This window comes from Coffea arabica, chromosome 2c, assembly GCF_036785885.1.
Source record: "Coffea arabica cultivar ET-39 chromosome 2c, Coffea Arabica ET-39 HiFi, whole genome shotgun sequence".
NCBI classification, from domain to species: Eukaryota; Viridiplantae; Streptophyta; class Magnoliopsida; order Gentianales; family Rubiaceae; genus Coffea; species Coffea arabica.
This window is the reverse complement of record NC_092312.1, coordinates 22,021,209-22,039,268: the sequence shown is the minus strand read 5'-3', so window position 1 is coordinate 22,039,268 and position 18,060 is coordinate 22,021,209. Positions and strand designations below refer to the sequence as shown.

The window sequence follows — 18,060 nt, the reverse complement described above, 5'->3', positions numbered from 1 at the left end:
GTAGGACCACAAAGTGCTTGGCACCTTGGACAATCACATATTCACAGTCTATGGTCAACTAAGCCCTTTTATAGATGTTGAGCCCTTCCTCTCTTTCCTTCATATTCAAGTTTCTTGAACGCTTATTCGGATTCCATGACCTGCTTAACTTCCATTAAATTTTTGAAGCAAAGAGCAGGGGTGAACAAAATTATCTGCTATTCTGAAAATCTATCACATTCTATCTAATTCGATTCGAAAGTTATGATACTTGATTTGTATTATCTAATCGAGTCAAAAGAGGGTCGAGTATCCGCTAAAATACAAGGCGGGTTAGGAACTTAGGATCACATAATTAAAAACTCGCGAATACCCGACTCGCGCCACATATATTTTTTATTATTTATTTATATATATACTATAAAATAATAATTTAGAGCTAAATAAGTAATTTCATTGAACCAATTGCATTACAAATATGAGAGACTATAGTTTATTTACAAGATTCATTTATAGATATCATGATCTTATGTTTTATAGAAAAGAGTTTAATTAATGTGGAACATATATTTAAAAAAATGTGCTACTATTTCAAATTTTTATTGATTTTGAAATCTTTTAATTTTTTTCCTTTATCTTGTATTCTATTTGCATGCTTGTTTCTTGGTGGGAGACTTCTTTTGAGAAAATTTTTTTTATTAAATCTTAGATGAATGTGTAAAATATAAAATTAAATTAGTATAAATTATTTTTAAAAAATTAAATGATAAATAAGGCGGGACGGGGCGAGTACTCGTTGATCCGACCCTATCTCAACGGGTACCTAATATGCAGGGCGAGTAATGATCAGAAAATGGCTGACCCGCAAGATGCGGATCGGATAGCTTAGTGTTATTCAAACTCGGTCAACTTTAATATTGAGCCTATTTTTTGAGTTCATACCCAATTCTACCCATGCACAACGCTAACCCAACCCTTGAATTATAGGGTCGGATGGACCAAGATCGGGCCATCCCCACTAAGTTGTAATTATTAGTAAATGTAAAACTAAAGTAGACTCAAACTTTCTAGAGTAGAATTGGGTATTTGAAATATTGACCCATGGGCGGTTTTGGCACCCTACTTTGGATGAAGACAAATCTAGTCCTCAATTTACGATATTTAAGCACATTTAATACATTTGACTGATTTTTTTCAAATTCCAATTGAAAAAAAAAAAAATCATGTGATGTCTGTGCCCAGCAGCGAAATTTTTTAAAATTTAAAAAAAGTGCTAACCTGATGGGCCAATTTAAGGACTAATAGAATATGGTCATTCATTTAAGAACAAAATAACTTAGAATTGAGCTAATGATACACACTCAAAACTCCCCTTTTCTCTCCGTACTCTCTAATAAAAAAAATTTGAGAACATTAGTTTAGTCGAGCCTTTATTGATTCAACCATGGAATCGGGAAAAAAATTTGTGAAATTTAGTTTTACATGAAGAGCTTGAAGTAGCAATTTCAAGATCGTTCAATTTGGTAACAACGTTAAAGTTTTTTTTTATGATTTCATTGTCAAACACATGATAGCATGTACAAATTTCGAAAAAATCTGTTAAGGATACCAAATATGCTTAAATATTGTAACATTAGGCATCAGATTTGCTTTCATCTAAAGTTTGGATATCAGAATCGCTTAAGAGTCAAAGTTTGAATATCGAAATTGCATTTTACTCAACTTTCGAAGATTTTTTGACGAGTTGTAAAAAGAATTCAAATTGAAGGTACAACTTGGTATACCTGTATAAATTGGCCTCACCATTTTCTTCAACATTTGTACCCTAATAACATAGTTATTTAAACAAGTTAACAGTTCATCCGAAAGTTCATTGGTTGAACTATAGTTATATCATAGAAAAATACTATATTTAAGTTTTTACGTGTATAAATTTTGAAAATTTCAAAGAAAAACATAAGTAACAGAAGGAAATTGCTTAGCAAACTTACTGCATTTCCTCCAACTGAAAAGTTATAAACCTCAAAGGCCCATGAAATAGTAGAATTGGTAGTTAAACTGTGATTGAGCCGACCAATTTCGTAGGTTTGACTTCTTATTTTGTTTAACTATTAAGTTGGCCTGCCTAGGTGGCTCGTTGAACTGCCTGGCCGGATCGAGTTTAAAAATTATGTCTAATAATATTCCATTAGTATTTCCCATACGTTAGGGATGTTAGATAAAAATGCCAATTTATATGATTAGATAATAGTCATGCTTAATATTATTATAGTTGGTTTTAGTGTTAGAATCAAAATGCTTTGAAACCGAAACTGACAAATGAATCGGATGAGTTTCCGATAGTCGGTTCAACCCTGGCTCAACGATTTTAAAAATATTTAGTTATTTTAATATCAAATTATTTGGATAAAAATAATACATAAAGAAAGGAAATATTTGGTGAAAATCAATTCAAAGGCTGATTTGTTAGTGCTTTTAACTGGTTTGATCAATTCTTGATCTGGTTTCACCAACTTATTTGACCTCCTAAGCTAAATATAAAATCGGATCGGGCCATAATTGGTTCACGGTTCAATTGATCGAAATGATCAATCCAATCCAATTTTCAAAATGCTAACTAGAATGCACTATATCACTGTTACCGTGGCGAGTATTTTTTAAGAGCGTTTGATTTCTGTTCTATCCTTCCCTCCATTCCTTAGGTTACATACTTAGAAATATCCAAGCGTTCACAGCGACCAAACTTGAGAAAGACCAACTGAATTGTTTCTCAAAAGAAAGTTTGGGGTGAAACTAAATTGTTGTAATGACTTAGAACAGCGTGGAAATTAAGTCTTATTTGCGCGCTCTTAGGAGATTAGAAAACTGATTGCGTTTCATAACTAGTTTAGTAGAGTACCAGAATTTTTACGTCTTTAATCGTTTTAAGTAAGATTCCTTGTTGCGTAATGGCATGCAGTCGGCCTTTTGGTTGATCTAGTAAGAAGCTAGAGAAGCAAATCTGGCGCTTACACTAAGGAACGCAAGAGACTCGTTCAGTAAATTTTTCTTTCTTTATGGAAATTTTGTTGGATGGAAAATGCTTTTCTAAATGAATCCCAGGTACTAGCGACCAATTTGCACTACCGATTGATAAGGACCTTTATTTTCTCACCTTCTTTGTTTCTTCTTCCATTGCTGCTACTTTTTGCCCACTTTTCCCTTGCAGAAAGCCTAAGGAAAAAAACAACTGCTGATTTCACTCTCACCGTTTCACGTCTTGGAAACTTTGGTTATTTTTTTCTACATAGTGTGAAAAAAATGATGATAAATGGTTTAGCATCATCACAAATGGTTTAGCAACATTTGTATGCGCTTAGTGAGGGCTAATTATAGTTTTCCTGCCATATTTGTGAGCCAAACAATAATATTTCTGCTTCAAAAGAGAGAAAAAAGAAAGAAAGGGTTGAAACTTATTATTAAGAAACATTTGGGTTGATTCAAAAATAAAAAAAGAGAAAGAAACAAAATGCAAATGTGTCAATCAAATGAGAAAGTAAAAAAAAAAAAAAAATCAATTTTGGCCTCTAAATTTTGATATTATGCCTATTGAGTCTCTTAGATCAATGTTATTTTTATTCAAGCAGTCCATTGTACTAATTGTGTACAAGTTTCGAAACTCAAAGAATCTTGTAGTAAATTATTCAAATTTTAGACATGTCATATATCTACTGGTGATGTTATATATACTGACACTACGTACTGACAGCATATATAAAATTAATCCAAAATGTTTTGCACCGCACCCTAAGAGTCGTTTGGATTTTGGAACCGTTGAAGTTGTTTGACAAGCTAAGCACCGAAGCACGTACGTATAGATGTTTCTTGGTTACTCCGAAAGAACCACTTAACAAGTGGAGTAATCTATTTCTTTGGTACTCACATTGTTGGCTAAGCAAGATTGCCTTCGGAAATTTGTCGTGAAGGCATTGCGTGATTAAGTCCGTTGTATCTTGCTGCCTTAGACCCCGGCCGTGCAGTTTTGTCCCACAAGTAGGATGGGCAAAAGAATCAGCTAAGAACTTTCGTATTAATTATGGTTCAGAACCGCATTTTTGCTGTTTTTCTTGCTGCACGCACCTGATTGTTTTTGTTTATTACCTTAGAGAAAAAAAAAAAAAATTTTCGGACAAAAGAAGCATGACTGGTTTTCTCATAATGAATATAAAAAGGGTCTAGCCAATTATCAGGTACGTACTATCAAGCTAAAAATCTGTCCAACTGAAACATTTCCTTTTTCCTGTTTTCTTACATTACATGTCAAACTAATTACATACTGCTGCATGTATTGATTTACCATTTGTAACTAAAAACTGTGAGGCGGCGGTGCAGTGGATTCTAATTTGATATTTTTGTAGGCTTAGTACTACCAGAAATAAGATCAGTTAATTTGACTGTATGTACTCCACAATTTTACAACAGAAATCAGGATCAAACAGGTCCAAACATTACAAAATTAAACGTACATTAATTGCAAGTTATATAGCTAAATTCTTTCCAGGGTTTAATTACATGGAATCTTTTTTTTTTTTTTTTTTTTTTTTTTTTTTGCGAGGGATGAGATGACAAGCCTTGTGGACATCCACCAGGACCACCACTGCTTCCAAGTCCCAAGTCCCAGCTTTCTTCAAGAAAAATTCACACTCACCCGTGTCCGCGTACAAGACTTTCAATTAACTGGTTAATTTGGAACGGTGATGGATATTTTTACTGATATTAATGCATGGTTTCCAGTCTAGGATTTAAAAAAAAGAAAAAAGAAAAAAGAAAAGAAAGATTAGGGTGGGGACAGCGGTGATGAGCCGTCCAAGAATGCTTGGCTTTAACAAGACACACACGAGCTTGATCCGATTGTCAACGCCAAACAGAGTATTCTGCAAAATGAATCCCAATGCCGCCTCGGTAACCTCTGCTGTCCCGCCGTCGCTCTAATCCACCACCACCACCACCACCATTTTGTGTGTGTGTGTGTGTGTGTGAACTGTAAACTTCAAGTACTAAAGTGGAACAAACAAGTGATCGAAAGAAAACAAATCAATCAACACGAAGAAGCAATTAGGGAGTTGGTGCATGGTTTCACTTTTTTCCTGTTTATTTTCTGAGATTAAAGAGGATTCTTGATCAGTTAGAATTATGCATTAGTATGAACAACTGCTGTAGATAGCCATGCATGCATCAAATACTAGTTAAAGAGTAGAACGATTGTTTATTTATCCATGTATAAGTGTATATTTACCATCTCTTCTTCTTCTCGAGAAACAAAGGAGCTACTATTTCTTTGCAAAATTTTGTCTATATGCTTCTTCTTCTCACTTTCTTTTTTTTTTTTGGTCCTCAATGATTAACTTACGACGATTTCTACGGTGGATCCATTCTTCGTATGGTTATTACATTGCTTCAAACGACCACCTAGTCCTAAGAGAATTACTACCATATATATATATATATGTGCATAAAAAATATTTGGCGGCCTATGTGGGGTTATGACCACGTGGCAAGTTGAGTCTCCTGGATAGGTGCAACGTGGCGGGTGTGACCGTTATTGATGGTCCGTTTAGGGCGTTCTCCAATGTCCCTGACAAGAGTAACATGGGAGGGATAGGCCATATAACAATAATGTCTCGTTCTGTGACTTCTGTTCTGTCCTCAGAGTCTTGTCCGTGCTTTCACCTTTCTTCCTCTTTAGGTCTATGTTAAATTGGAAGTTGGAACCCCCCACATATACATGCTATTTCTTCCGTTTTAGGTCCATGTCTACGTGGAAGGACTTGATTTCAATCACTATCACGGGTCAGAGCATGGTTTAGAGCTATATATCATAAAATTTTTTACAGATAATTTACTAACACAATTTTTATATTGATAGCGGGATTCGAACACAAGATCTTTTGTCAAAAGATAGATCGTTCTTACTAATTGAACCAACTTATATTGGCGTTCTATTTTCTTGCTTGAAATGGGGAAAAAAATGGAAAAGAGAAGGAACAGTTGAAACTCTCATAGTGTCAAGACAATAAGAAGCCTATTTGAATTTTCATTTAACGTTTTCAATTACATGAACAAGTAAGAAGGATAATTACACTTGAGGTTTTAGTTACATATTTTCATGTTACATTATATCACACAACTTTTAAAGTGACAAGAAGAAATATTTTAAAACTCAAATTCTTATTCATTATTGCATGGGACATGTGTCAATCAACTAAATAATATAACGAGTGTAACGGAAAATATTATAACAAAGAATCTCTTGTCAAATAATTAGCTTTCAAGAAACCGTATCTTTATAATTTCAGCATTTAGCATACAAATCTTTCGTGAAGGGATTAACAAATTTTGGCTATTACTTCGATATTTAATCGCTCCATAAACGAATTTTTACAACACTTGTCTCAGAAATGTTTATTGATATTTGCCATAGTGACGACTCTCGGTCAACTAGTCATAGGCTGCTGATTCTTGCTCTACAATAGCAGAGGTCAAATTACGTTTAAATGATAATTGCTAACCCCTTTACTAAACCATCAAAAAGTCCAACCAAAATACAGGGAACTTACCCCAAAAATTAACACTTTTTTTTTTTTTTGCCCCGGCGGGTTTTTTTTTGGGGGTGGTGGTAACAGTTTTGTACACAAGAATGTCTTTTTCCATGTGTCAACAGGATAGGTTATATTTGCATAGAAAACATACAAAGAGGGGTTGCAGTTTCTCCTTTTCCTTCTAATCCTTCTCCTATTAACGAATTACGTTCTGATTAGCGTTGAAGCTGATCGAGCAACACAAGAACCAAGGTTTGTTTTTAGTACTTAATCGATCATTCCCTCAATTTAAAAGTTGGGGGTCAGGGGACATGCAAAGTGAAACTATTGTACTGCAAATCTTGGTGCTTCGTCAACTTAAAAAGGCTACTTACTTTTTCGCTCTTTGGAATAGAATAATCATCGATCTTCATAAGATTTTCATGGAATATGGTGGGCAAGAGCTAGAAACCAGGAACCACAAGCCATGAAACACCACAAAATTCATACACGACAAGAAATGAGGTTCCTCGGTGGACACAAAAATTCGACAGGCTCTTGCTTTATTGTTTCTCTTGTTCTTTCTTTTTACCTTCTCATGATCTTCTACTTTTATTGCTTAATGCTTTGAACTTTGAAGGAACAAAAATCTCTCTTTTTGGACTCTTATTTCTTTCTTCATATTCATATATATGGCAAAATTCAGCGAGTCCTCCTCTCTTTCCTTGGTGGGGTTTCTGTCTCTTGGTCCCAATTTGATAGACATCTGAAAGAGACATACAAGAAGGCCACCCATATCTTCATCTTCCAACTTACTTCTCATCCCCCATACATTTGCATGTTCCTCAAAGAGAACCATTTGATCAGCATTTAATGCTCATTTTGGTTATTTTAGTACTACAAATACCATTTCCGGCTGTGCAGAAGAAACCAACAAATTTTGTTTCCTCCTTTCAGTTGCTAGACCATTAGTCAGATTCATCACTTAGTATCACTTCCAATGTCAAGCACGTCCTTCTCTATTGTTCTTCTACTTCTATTTGTTGCTATCTATTCATGTAATGCTCGACCAATTGGCGCCATCAATAAACAGAGCAACATGGCAAAAAATTCCCATTTTTCCAGCAAGGTTAGTAAATACTGCTTAGAGGATTTCACTTTATTTTGTAACTTGATATGGTTGATAGTAAAAATTAAAAGTTTTAGGGCCGTCTTTTTCGCAGAATGAAGAGAAGTCAAGTCTTGCTAGGGTTTCTGTTTCCTCAAACGAAAAACCCTCGATCCAAAACAAATCAGAAGCACCCAAAGAAGGCCTGAACTCCCCTGCGGAAAATGGGGTGAATGAGAACAATCAAGGGAGAAAAGCTCAGAAGCTTGCAGAAAAGAAAGATGAGGTGAAAGATGGTGATCATGATGAGAAAATTAAAGATGGAGATGATGATCATGCTGTTCAAACAGAGTCTATTGCTACTGTTTCTTGGATGTTGCCTCACCGCAAAAGAGAAGAGCCGCAACCGGGGTTCAACTTGGATTATGATCCACCCCAGACACATCCTCCAGTTCACAACTAGCAATATATGTTGAGCTGCTCATCCATCATTTTCTGCTGTATCTGACGATAACTATTCTACCACCTTTCTGAAAGCAGATAAGTTTTTGAGAAGTTAGCTTTGTTATCTCTGGGCTGATCCCCTGATGATCATGATTCATGATCAGTGCTCATTACTATCGACATGATCTGTTTAACAGCCTTAACAGTTTGTAGTGTAGTTACTTTAACATCGCACCATGAACTTGATGCTCTAATGATGTCCCGTCGATCAAATGACTTAATCAACTACTGTAAATTGAGTTATGTTTTGAAGAAATTGAGGCTGAGTAAGCCCACATACTACTACTACATTTTCCTTCATTAGAAGCTCTATGTTTTGGTTTCTAAATTTGATATTCCCTCTATTCATGGTGCATGATCATTCGACTAATTGAAACTGATAGCAAGATAAGATGAATATATGAGTTTGTCCACATGAAACGACAAAGTGGATTTGTACAGCTTTACTAGAGGATGAAGGAAATCAAACACGGAAGAGGATTTGCTTGTAATCAAAAGTATTCATGCATTGATCGTCGCAGAACTGGGATGCAATCCAATCTTCTTATTTCTTGCATGGAAAAAAAAAGTACTGGTTCAGATCAAAGTGGATAAAAACAAGGCCCTTTTTCATCAATGTATCCTGCTTGTAAATCAATAACTATATTTGGAGAATGCCAAATTAAGAGAACAACGATAATCAGGGATATTTCCTATATCTTCCATGTTCGTTGGCAGCTTTAGCCTTTGGGGTTGGTGGTTAAGTATTCATTGATTCATTACGAGAATGTCGTTATGGGTTGCTGTCGGCACTTTCAGTTTTATGTCAATTAACATTTCGCAGAAGATATTTGGATTGGTCGGTGGATTAGTTGGGAGCATTCAATTCTACTACTATGTATGATCAGCTGTTCAAGATAATCCAGCATTCCAGCCTACTTAGGAAAACCTCTTTATGGTTAATTGTGGTTGCACTACGAGATAATTGTCATGGATTACAGCAAAGATCTTCGTACAATACCTATGTTTCTTTTTTGATAAAAAAAAAAACAAATTTCATAACGAATTGATGGAAACCGTTCAACACAATACCTACTAAATATGATTGTATTGAAATAATTCTCATGGACCACTGCAAAGATTTTAGGATCATAATAAGGTGAGCAAATTAAACCTTTTTTTTTTTTTGTGTCAAGTGGGAGATTTTGAACCTAAAATCTTCTACTTACAATCCATTTCACTTTACCACTCAATCCAACCATTTTCCTGTGAGAAAATTAAGCCTAACCTAGCTTCTCTAATATTAGGAATATTTTTTATGTCTAAATTCTATGATTTGATACAACAAAGGATAAAATACAAAGTAACAGTTATGCATCCCTTTTCTCTGCCTCTTTAGATGTGCTAAACTATTTAGTGGTAGATACATGGCGATTTGATTAGGGCAATAGATTGTATATTTACATCTCAGATTCGTCTAATAATGGATAATTGATGGACATTTTGTTGGTTGAACCAAATTGAGATTTGGAAGGCAAGACTAACAAATATGTATACTTTAAAACTATTTTTTTTTACAAGAATATGATTTAAATCTTTTACCATTTTATGCGAATTTAAAAATATTTTTAACTTTTGGTAGGCAAACTCTAATTTTCTATAAGGATATAAATGAAAACTTTTATTTTTTTAAAATAATTTTTAAAATCTTGAGGAGGTCGCCCTTCCTGCCCCACTTTGCAGCAGTCAATTTGTCATTATAGTGAGGTTTATGTGTTATATTTTCTAAGAAAAGTAAAATTAAGGTGTCAATCGTTTAAAAAGGTAAATTAAATAACTGCCTAGATGCAATGGGTAGTGATAAATGGGACAAAGTTTCTATCCCAAGAAAGTACTGGCCGTTTCATCAAGAGTATGAGTTTCAGCCATTCCCAAATTTGAGACTGAAATTTTGCAATTTAGTTAAAACCCTAATTTAATACTGCATATTGGTATTTCTGCTTGAAACCAATTCTTAATTCTTTGAATCCACAAGAATTAGGAGCATCGCTTACTCAAAAAAGCTAAAAATGAAATAACTCAATGAAAATGCCATCATTTACTTGTAAACTCGAAAATTCTTTGTTCTACCATACAAACGATTTATAGCTGGTGTATATTTGCAGATGTCTTACCTACCTGTATGTGAATATGCACTGCTATTAGTGAAGAGAATTTGAATTATGTTTATAATAAGAAAAAAGAACAAACAAATCTTACCTTAGAATTGAAAATATGCATAATGCAGTGCAGAAGACATGCTTCAATACGGCAAGTACTACTAGACATTACGGTTGGGCAAAGACAATTAAGTTGGACCAGTGTTATCTCATAAATCTCCTTACTAAAACTTGGATTCCGAAAGTTTTGTATAATGTAAGAGCTGAAGCAGTACAATTAGAGTCAAGCTACTGTAATAGAAAGAATACGAATCCAATAGTCTTACTCACAACTCCAAAGCGTATTACACCAAGATGTTCAACATGATATATATATCAAACACGCCAAGAAATGAGAAAAACAAAGTTTGGACAGAGGCTCTTGCTAATTGATTGTGCTTGTAAAGATATAAACTACAAACTCGATTAGGAATTAACCACCCTACTTGATCAATTGATTCGATGGATAATGTGCTTCTTTTAGATGAAGGATTTTGTATAGTTTCCAAAGTGTTGTTTCCTTGCCTTGTATCTCCATAAATAATACTCATGTGAACAAACGAATACCTTCTAATAAATATACGTTTCCCACAAAACTCTAGTTATTGTTTGAAGTTGAACCGATTCTATCTCTTATGGCATTGCGTTGCTGTCTTCTAGCTTTTATATCTCTCTTCATGTACATGGCAAAATGAACAAAATTACCTCTCTTCATTGTCCTCATTTTAATAGAAATGTGAGGCAGACGTACGAAATAGCACCCATAAGTTGTTCTTCCTTCTAAAGTTCTCAAAACTCTAATCGCCCATACAATGCAAATACAATCTGCATGCTCCAGCATCTAAGGCTGATTTGAGTTGCATTAGTACTATAAATACCCCTATCAGCATTACAGACGAAATCAACAAGTTTCTTCCGCCTTTTCAATCATCCAAAAACATTAGCCCTCGTACATCTCTTCCCATGTCTGGCACATCCTCTTCTCTCCTTCTCGTTCTCCAGCTATGCCTTGCTGTCTATGCATGTATCGCTAGGCCAATTGGCAACAATGAAAATGAGCCTGGAAAAAGTTTTCAGTCCTCCTCAGTCAAGGTTAGTAAAATCTTGATCTAACTTCATGCATCTTAATTTAGTTCCTAAGGGCGTATGCATCTACATGCTTTACACTTTGAGAACATGCACAATAAATTCATCAAGGGTTTTGTGCAGAATAAAGAGAAGTCAAGTCTTGCTGGGGTTTATATTGTATCGAATCCAATCCCCAAATGGGCACCAGATAAAATGGGCAGCTCTCCCCTGAAATATGATAAGGTGCATGAAGGATGCCATTCAATTGACATTTGCTAATTTAAACACCATAAACTTAATTATTGAGGTTAGCTTTTGCGCAGAATGAAGAGAGGTCAAACCCTGCAGGGGTTTATATTGTGTCGAACCCAATCCCCAAATGGGCACCAGCTAAAATCGGCACCTCCCTCTTCAAAAATGAAAAGGTGCATGAAGGATGTCATTCAATTGACATTTGCTAATTAAAACAACATAATTAACTCAATTATTGGGGGTAACTTTTGTGCAGAATGAAGAGAAGTCAAGTACGGCTGGGGTTTATATTGGGTCAAATCCAAAACCGAGATGGGCACCAGGTAAAAGCAGCAGCTCTCTCCTGAAAGATGATAAGGTGAAGGATGATATTCAATCGCCATCTGCTAACGATCATCTTGCTGATGAGAAACATGAGGAGAAAGTTGATCAGACATCTGAGGTAGATGAAGCAAATGATGAAGATACAACCGAGATTCCTGCGTCTCGGAGTTCCGAGGATGAGCATCTGGGACAGGAACGACCATGGTATCACGTCGATTACGCACCAGTCGGGACACATCCTCCACATCACAACTAATTGATATGTATATGTTCATCCTGTCGGAAATCTAAAGGACATATAGCTTCATGATCATGAGTTAATTGAAAGCTCTTTCAATCATATTTGAACCTTATTAATTATCCCTAAGTTGATCATGAAGACGATTGTCTCAATATATTACTACTTGGTTGCTGCATTTAAATGTTGAATTATCTGTTGAAGAAGTGGAAGATCAACAAGGCATTACTAAACTCTATACAGTACTAATTGTAGAGGTGTTGGATGCTTTTCGCCTTTTCCTTTTTTTCCTTTTTCGGGTTAATATGGGCAGCTCAATTCAAAGACGAGCGGTTCCATATATAACTCGTTAGTTCTTGTCCTCTATTTAGAAGGAATAAATGACATGCCACCATCTTATTAAAGTCTCACGAATCATGACTTATATTTGGGTTTATTGGGATTAATAGCCAAAATATTGCTACAAAGTAAATCGATAAATTTGAAGATGTTCATCAGCATTTGAAGAAATTGATAAAGTTGTCAAATCATCAACAAACAAAATTTCTTTTGATGACTACACATTAAAAAAAAAAAAAAAGCTTATCTATCTCGCCTCTATTTCTCTATGATGATGTCATCAATGATTCATAGAGGTTTCAAGTTGAACAAGGGAAATGCCCAAAGAGTCAAGATAGAATATTTATAAGGGTCCATTTAATGCCCCATCAAGCTACATTCGATTGGAAGACCGCCTCCTAACAAGTTTTTGCATGTTTGCTAAAAGAATGAACAGAATGTCTTTGGAAAAGGGAAATTGCTCAGCACTATTAAGGTTTCCAATTTTTTTCCCCAGTGTGTAAGTAAAGGTTTGGAATCCGAAAACTTTCCCTTACACTCCATCTCTCAAACCATCTAACCCATCTCTCCCTCTGTTAAAGTTTCCAATTGATCTCAATTGAGGTGGCTCGGATTCGAACCATTAACTTTTCAAGAAAAAAGGACAAATTGCATTTTTTATTTTAAATTTTTTAAATTGAATAACCCAAATCAGCCCGATTTAATTGTGGCCCAAATCTAAGTCATTAATTATTTCATTTTAATTGTGGGCAATTGGAAAGGGCTTTATCCATTCTATTAGTCAAATTTGTAGTATCTATTCTTTACATCTATTCTTTTGTGTATGTTTCATAACATAACTTTTGCTATTAATACAAATTTTAATATTTTATCACCAAAAAAAAAGTAAGGGGCCTCATCCCATATCTACAACCAATTTTGTTTCAACTAACTTAATTTCATGTATCTTTTCACAAAGTTTTTGTAATAAAATATTTCTACTAACACTTTCCAAACTGACCAATAACGTGTAAGTTTAACAAAAAATTCTCAAAAATAGGAGAACAAAGCATACAGCTTTCCTACGGCTAGGAGGAGGAATGAGTTAAGTGGCTTGGAAAAGGGAATATAAGTTAGAGGTCTTGAATTGAATCGCTTTGGCTTACATTTAAAAAAAAAAAAAAAAATCTTCCCTTAGGCTAAGAATAATCCTCAAAAATATAAATAAATTAAATAAATTTATTAGCAACAGTAGAACTAGAATGTCTGTTGGACTGATCTCGGAGAGGGCCCGCGTTCACCCCCGCTGCTATCACCACCACCACTCCTCCCAAAAAAATAAAAATAAAAATAAAAATCATGGGTTCCCGCCAGAAAACGAGAAAAGAATTCAATTCCACTTCATTTTCTCTGGGGGCCCCTATTTTGGAGTTTTTGAGTTAGTTGGGGAGAAGGAATTTTGAGGGAGATGGAGGAGGCGAAAGAAGCAGGATCTTCACTGGAGTGTCTGATGACGTCCTTCAACAATCGGATAGCCCAGCTCCAACAGCTCCTTATCGCTCGTAACAGTTAGTAATTCGCTTCCTCTTTCTCTCTTTAATCAAATGCCGATATTACGACTATCTTTTGGTTCATTTGCTTTTGTTTTTTTTTTTTGTTTTTGTTTTTTGGGTCATTAATTTCCAGTGTACCCAGCAAGCAACATCAGCGATTTAACCGCAATCGATGCAGCATTGAAGGGCATGGAGCTTCAGGTTCACAAAATCAAAGACCGCTTGCGCGAAGAACGCCAAGCTATCCCCAAAGCCCAAGTACTTATTTCTATCCAATTCAATCAGCATCCTCTTCTTAATTACTCGTAATATGTGATTTACACGTTAAATTCCCTTTTTTTTATATAGTACAATGTGTCAATTTCTTTGATTTCTGTATAGGATTTTTTTTTTATTAAGACCTTCATCCGTAAACGGTGGTTAATGATTAAGATTATGTTTCTTTACTACACAAAATCTTGGATTGTTTTATTTATTTATTTATTTGTCATTATGTAGTTTGATTCGGTTTACTTGTAAATTAGGGCAACAAAGTTGCCCCACCTTCTGTGGAAATCCCTAATTTATCTGATTTTGCATTAGATTTACGCAATGACAAATTTTGATCCGATATTTAGTATTTCTTTTAGATTTTTTTTTTGTTTTTAATTCTGCAAAAATATAACTTTTCTCAACTTGACTTAGTGCAAGTAGATTAGAGATAGGAGAAGGTATGGAATGAGGCTTTGTGGTTTCTGTAATTCTGAATTCTTGTTGTAATTGTAGAAACTGATAAAGGCATCATTGAGGCAACAGAAGATATTGAAGGATATATCTGCTTGTGTTCCGGCTTATTTGCCTGAAATGATGACTAGCAGAAACCAGATTGCTCAAAATTGGTATCTGTTCATTTTCTGTGTGTGTTTGTGTGTTAGGATAGGTTCATCTTTCTGTATTCTTATGGTTTGCCTGGTGGTTCACCTATCTTTGTATTCATCAGTGTCCCCAGTGTACCGCAGCAGTGCCAAGACTATCAAAGTATTGAGTCTTTGAAACTTGAGGAGCCTGCTGCACCCAAAGTAAGGAATCCTTCTCTTAGTTTATGTTCTGTTAAAATGTCGTAAAATGTCGTACACGTATTACTCAATCCTGGAATCAATGTCATGATGAATCGATCAGCACAATTACCTGGTATAGAATGTCAAGGTAATTTACACCATGTCACCTCTCAGCAGATGAGTTTGAGAGCTCATTGCTCTGTACTATGGTATTCTGCAGTAATTGTACTATGTAGATTATTCACCCACACTGGGTTTTATCAGTTGTGTTTAGTTAAATTATGGCAATATTAATGTTAATCCCATTTCTGCTTGAAATGAAGAGTGACAAGGTCATCCCTTTTTCCAATCTCATACCCAGGAGAAAAAGGGACGTGCATCTGCACCACTTTGGTATATTACTGCAGATGAATTGACTTCCTTGCCACAGTAAGCATATTCCAGAAAATTTACTCAGATAAGTTTGTGAGTATCAAGCATTAAGGATTCTATTTGCGTCCTTATTGTGTCTTTAGTACAAACAATTCTCTAATTGATAGAAGTACTTTCCTGCAAATTTCCTCCTCCATCGAAACTAAGTATTGCCCTCTATTTTCTCTGGCTTCTGGACTAGAAAACGAAGTACCTGGAAGGATACATTCAAAAAATCAGATATCTTGTAGCTGTATAATTCATGCATTCTTCTAACTTAGCAACATATAGGTACATGAAAGGAAGGCTCACACTGGACAAGGTTAATGCTGCCATTAATGACATGGCAGCCTATGCTGATGCCAATGCCCAACTTATAGCAGCACCACGGAAGAAGGTCCCACTGCATCTTTTCTTTTTCTCATTCACCTTTATCTTCATGCCAATTACCCTGATTGTGCTTTTGTTTTCCTTTTCTGAAGCTGAATGAGAGTACCTTGGAAAGAGCTTTGGTGAGTAAATCTTTCGCACAGAAGTTTATCTCTATTCATCAATGCTCAATTGAAATATTGATGTGTTTGCCTGTGATGATGTTGGCGTCCAAAACCAGTGCCTTATCTAGTAATCTCACTTCAAGCATGTCATTGGAAAAGATGGCACGATCAAATTGCTAATGGAGCTATTCCTGTATATGTAACTGTAAATATTGTAATCTAGGACAGGAGAAAAAAAATTGGTGTTAAAATCTAAGTTTGAATCTTCTAAATTGGTTCTGTTCCTTTCCATGCTTACCCGCACCTAGTGGTGTCAAGTTACTTGGAATTCATTTGCATAACATCTGATGTTGCTAAAGCCCTGCAGGAACTAAGGGAGATTGCAACGTCAGAGGTTATCAAAGGAAAACACTTCTTCCTCGAAACTGATATCAAGGGGCCTACATTGAAGTTTGACACTACAGGAAAAGGAATAATGACTGTGAGTATTTATTTAATCACTTTCTGATAACAAATTGTCTGCTAGAAGGGGGGTAATTAACTTAAGAGAAATCCAGATATAATTTTTAGTTAAGTAATTTATCATATCCAGGATTAGAGACAGTGAACACCAAGTGATACTGAACAAACATGTCCTTTTTCTCCTAGTGTGGCCTGTCTGTTATGGCATGTGGCTGCAACATTTTATGATCTTGAGACAAGTACCTATAGAAACAAAAATTAGGCAGGTCTTTAGATTGCATTTTTATAGGTTAACCTTGATGATTGCATTGCAGGTCCTTCGACATCTTGGTCGCATTACTGAAGACAGAATTGGGCATCATCGTGTAATCATTCTTTTGAGGCCTCGGTAGATTGCAGCACTTAGATTTGCTTATTTTGAACTGGAATTCATCACCTTACTAGCACGTCATAAGGCCAGCAGAAGCCATGGAATTTGGATTGAACGATATTTTAACGTTTTTCCTTTATCAAAATTGAGTATTCTCTGAGCCCTTTGTTGCGGAGGATTACGAGGCCTAAATGAGCTGGATCATTCAAGGATCTTTACACGGAATTTCATTAGCGCGGCGACAACTTCCAAAGTTTATTCAAGGATCATTCACCTTAGAATCATGAGTTGCAAGTTTTACTGCTTTAGAAGCTTCTTGATATTCAAATCCAAATATCAATATATGATAGAACCAAAAAATGAGACAACTACCTCACTCTCTGTTCTTTCCATTGTTTATGGTGCTTCAGAGAGAATGGAGTTCTGCTTGTGATTTGGATCATTTCACCATTGAGCCATTCAGGTGCAAAGAATTAGGTGCGAGACATCATTAAGAGCTTGGGACTCTTACTACTACTCAATCTGGACCGTGTGTTGAGCAAAATAAATCTCCATTTCTAAAACCAAGAAAAAGGTCGAAAGATTTTGAAAGGAACTCAAGTGCAATAGCTAAGTACCATTACTCCTGTCAACTTGCCTGAGAATTGTTTCTGGAACTCGACTCGACACATGAATGTATCTTTCATACTGACATAGTACGATGGACTAGTAGCAGTGATCAGTTGTGAATTTCAATAGCTAATGCGCTGTCCTGTCCTTGGACCAGTTTGACCGACAAAGTCTATGTCTGTGTTATGTCTATCTCCCTAGGTTGGCATAATTTGCTAATAGCACGGCCCCGGAGATTGTGTTCAGATACATTTTAGAATTCATCAAGTTGGCTACTACTTCTTGACCTTTTTCTAAAAAAAAAAGTTAGAAATTCGGCTTTTATAAACCTAACTCTCGGAAGAAACCTCAAAAGCCGGCAACTTTTGAGGTCTTTTAGGAACTTATAAATCCAAATCCAACTCCCTCCATAACCGATATGGGATGGCAATCCCACAAGGGCAAGCCAGTAGGCCCGCTGCTGCTAAGAAGTAAAAACCCCCAACGAAACCCAATAAACTACCCTTGCAGGAATTTGCCTCTTGACATTTTCTAACAGAAGCTAAAAATTCGACTTTTATAAATCTAACTTCCAGAAAAAACCTCAAAAGCCGGCAACT

At 35.5% G+C, this 18,060-nt stretch overlaps 2 protein-coding genes and 1 long non-coding RNA gene across 4 annotated transcripts; all 3 read left to right on the top strand.

Annotated features, from left to right (window-relative positions):
• The first annotated feature begins 6,975 nt into the window (after positions 1–6,975).
• Positions 6,976–8,436, top strand: LOC140035867 (uncharacterized). The gene is made up of 2 exons (XR_011839768.1): positions 6,976–7,665; positions 7,760–8,436. It is a non-coding gene; the product is annotated as an uncharacterized lncRNA (long non-coding RNA).
• A 2,784-nt stretch (positions 8,437–11,220) lies between these two features.
• Positions 11,221–12,385, top strand: LOC113722715 (uncharacterized). Of its 2 annotated transcripts, XM_027245969.2 has the most exons (4): positions 11,221–11,417; positions 11,535–11,636; positions 11,717–11,818; positions 11,902–12,385. In XM_027245969.2, the coding sequence occupies exons 1-4, from the start codon at positions 11,289–11,291 to the stop codon at positions 12,223–12,225; spliced, it is 657 nt and encodes a 218-aa protein (XP_027101770.1). In that variant the 5' UTR covers positions 11,221–11,288; the 3' UTR covers positions 12,226–12,385. The 2 variants fall into 2 exon arrangements, with proteins under 2 accessions (XP_027101770.1, XP_071931409.1); XM_072075308.1 differs by lacking the exon at positions 11,535–11,636.
• A 1,398-nt stretch (positions 12,386–13,783) lies between these two features.
• LOC113726811 (SKA complex subunit 1 homolog) lies at positions 13,784–17,302 on the top strand. Its single transcript, XM_027250688.2, has 9 exons — positions 13,784–14,093; positions 14,212–14,336; positions 14,844–14,956; positions 15,058–15,136; positions 15,477–15,544; positions 15,818–15,923; positions 16,009–16,038; positions 16,388–16,501; positions 16,797–17,302. The coding sequence occupies exons 1-9, from the start codon at positions 13,994–13,996 to the stop codon at positions 16,872–16,874; spliced, it is 813 nt and encodes a 270-aa protein (XP_027106489.1). The 5' UTR covers positions 13,784–13,993; the 3' UTR covers positions 16,875–17,302.
• Positions 17,303–18,060: the final 758 nt, after the last annotated feature.

Coding starts and splice junctions, on each gene's coding strand:
- LOC113722715 (XM_027245969.2), top strand. CDS start 11,289: ATGTCTGGCACATCCTCTTCTCTCCTTCTCGTTCTCCAGCTATGCCTT. Junction 11,637..11,716: donor CTCCCCTGAAATATGATAAG/GTGCATGAAGGA, acceptor GCTTTTGCGCAG/AATGAAGAGAGGTCAAACCC. Junction 11,819..11,901: donor CCCTCTTCAAAAATGAAAAG/GTGCATGAAGGA, acceptor ACTTTTGTGCAG/AATGAAGAGAAGTCAAGTAC.
- LOC113726811 (XM_027250688.2), top strand. CDS start 13,994: ATGGAGGAGGCGAAAGAAGCAGGATCTTCACTGGAGTGTCTGATGACG. Junction 14,337..14,843: donor AAGCTATCCCCAAAGCCCAA/GTACTTATTTCT, acceptor TTGTAATTGTAG/AAACTGATAAAGGCATCATT. Junction 14,957..15,057: donor AACCAGATTGCTCAAAATTG/GTATCTGTTCAT, acceptor TGTATTCATCAG/TGTCCCCAGTGTACCGCAGC.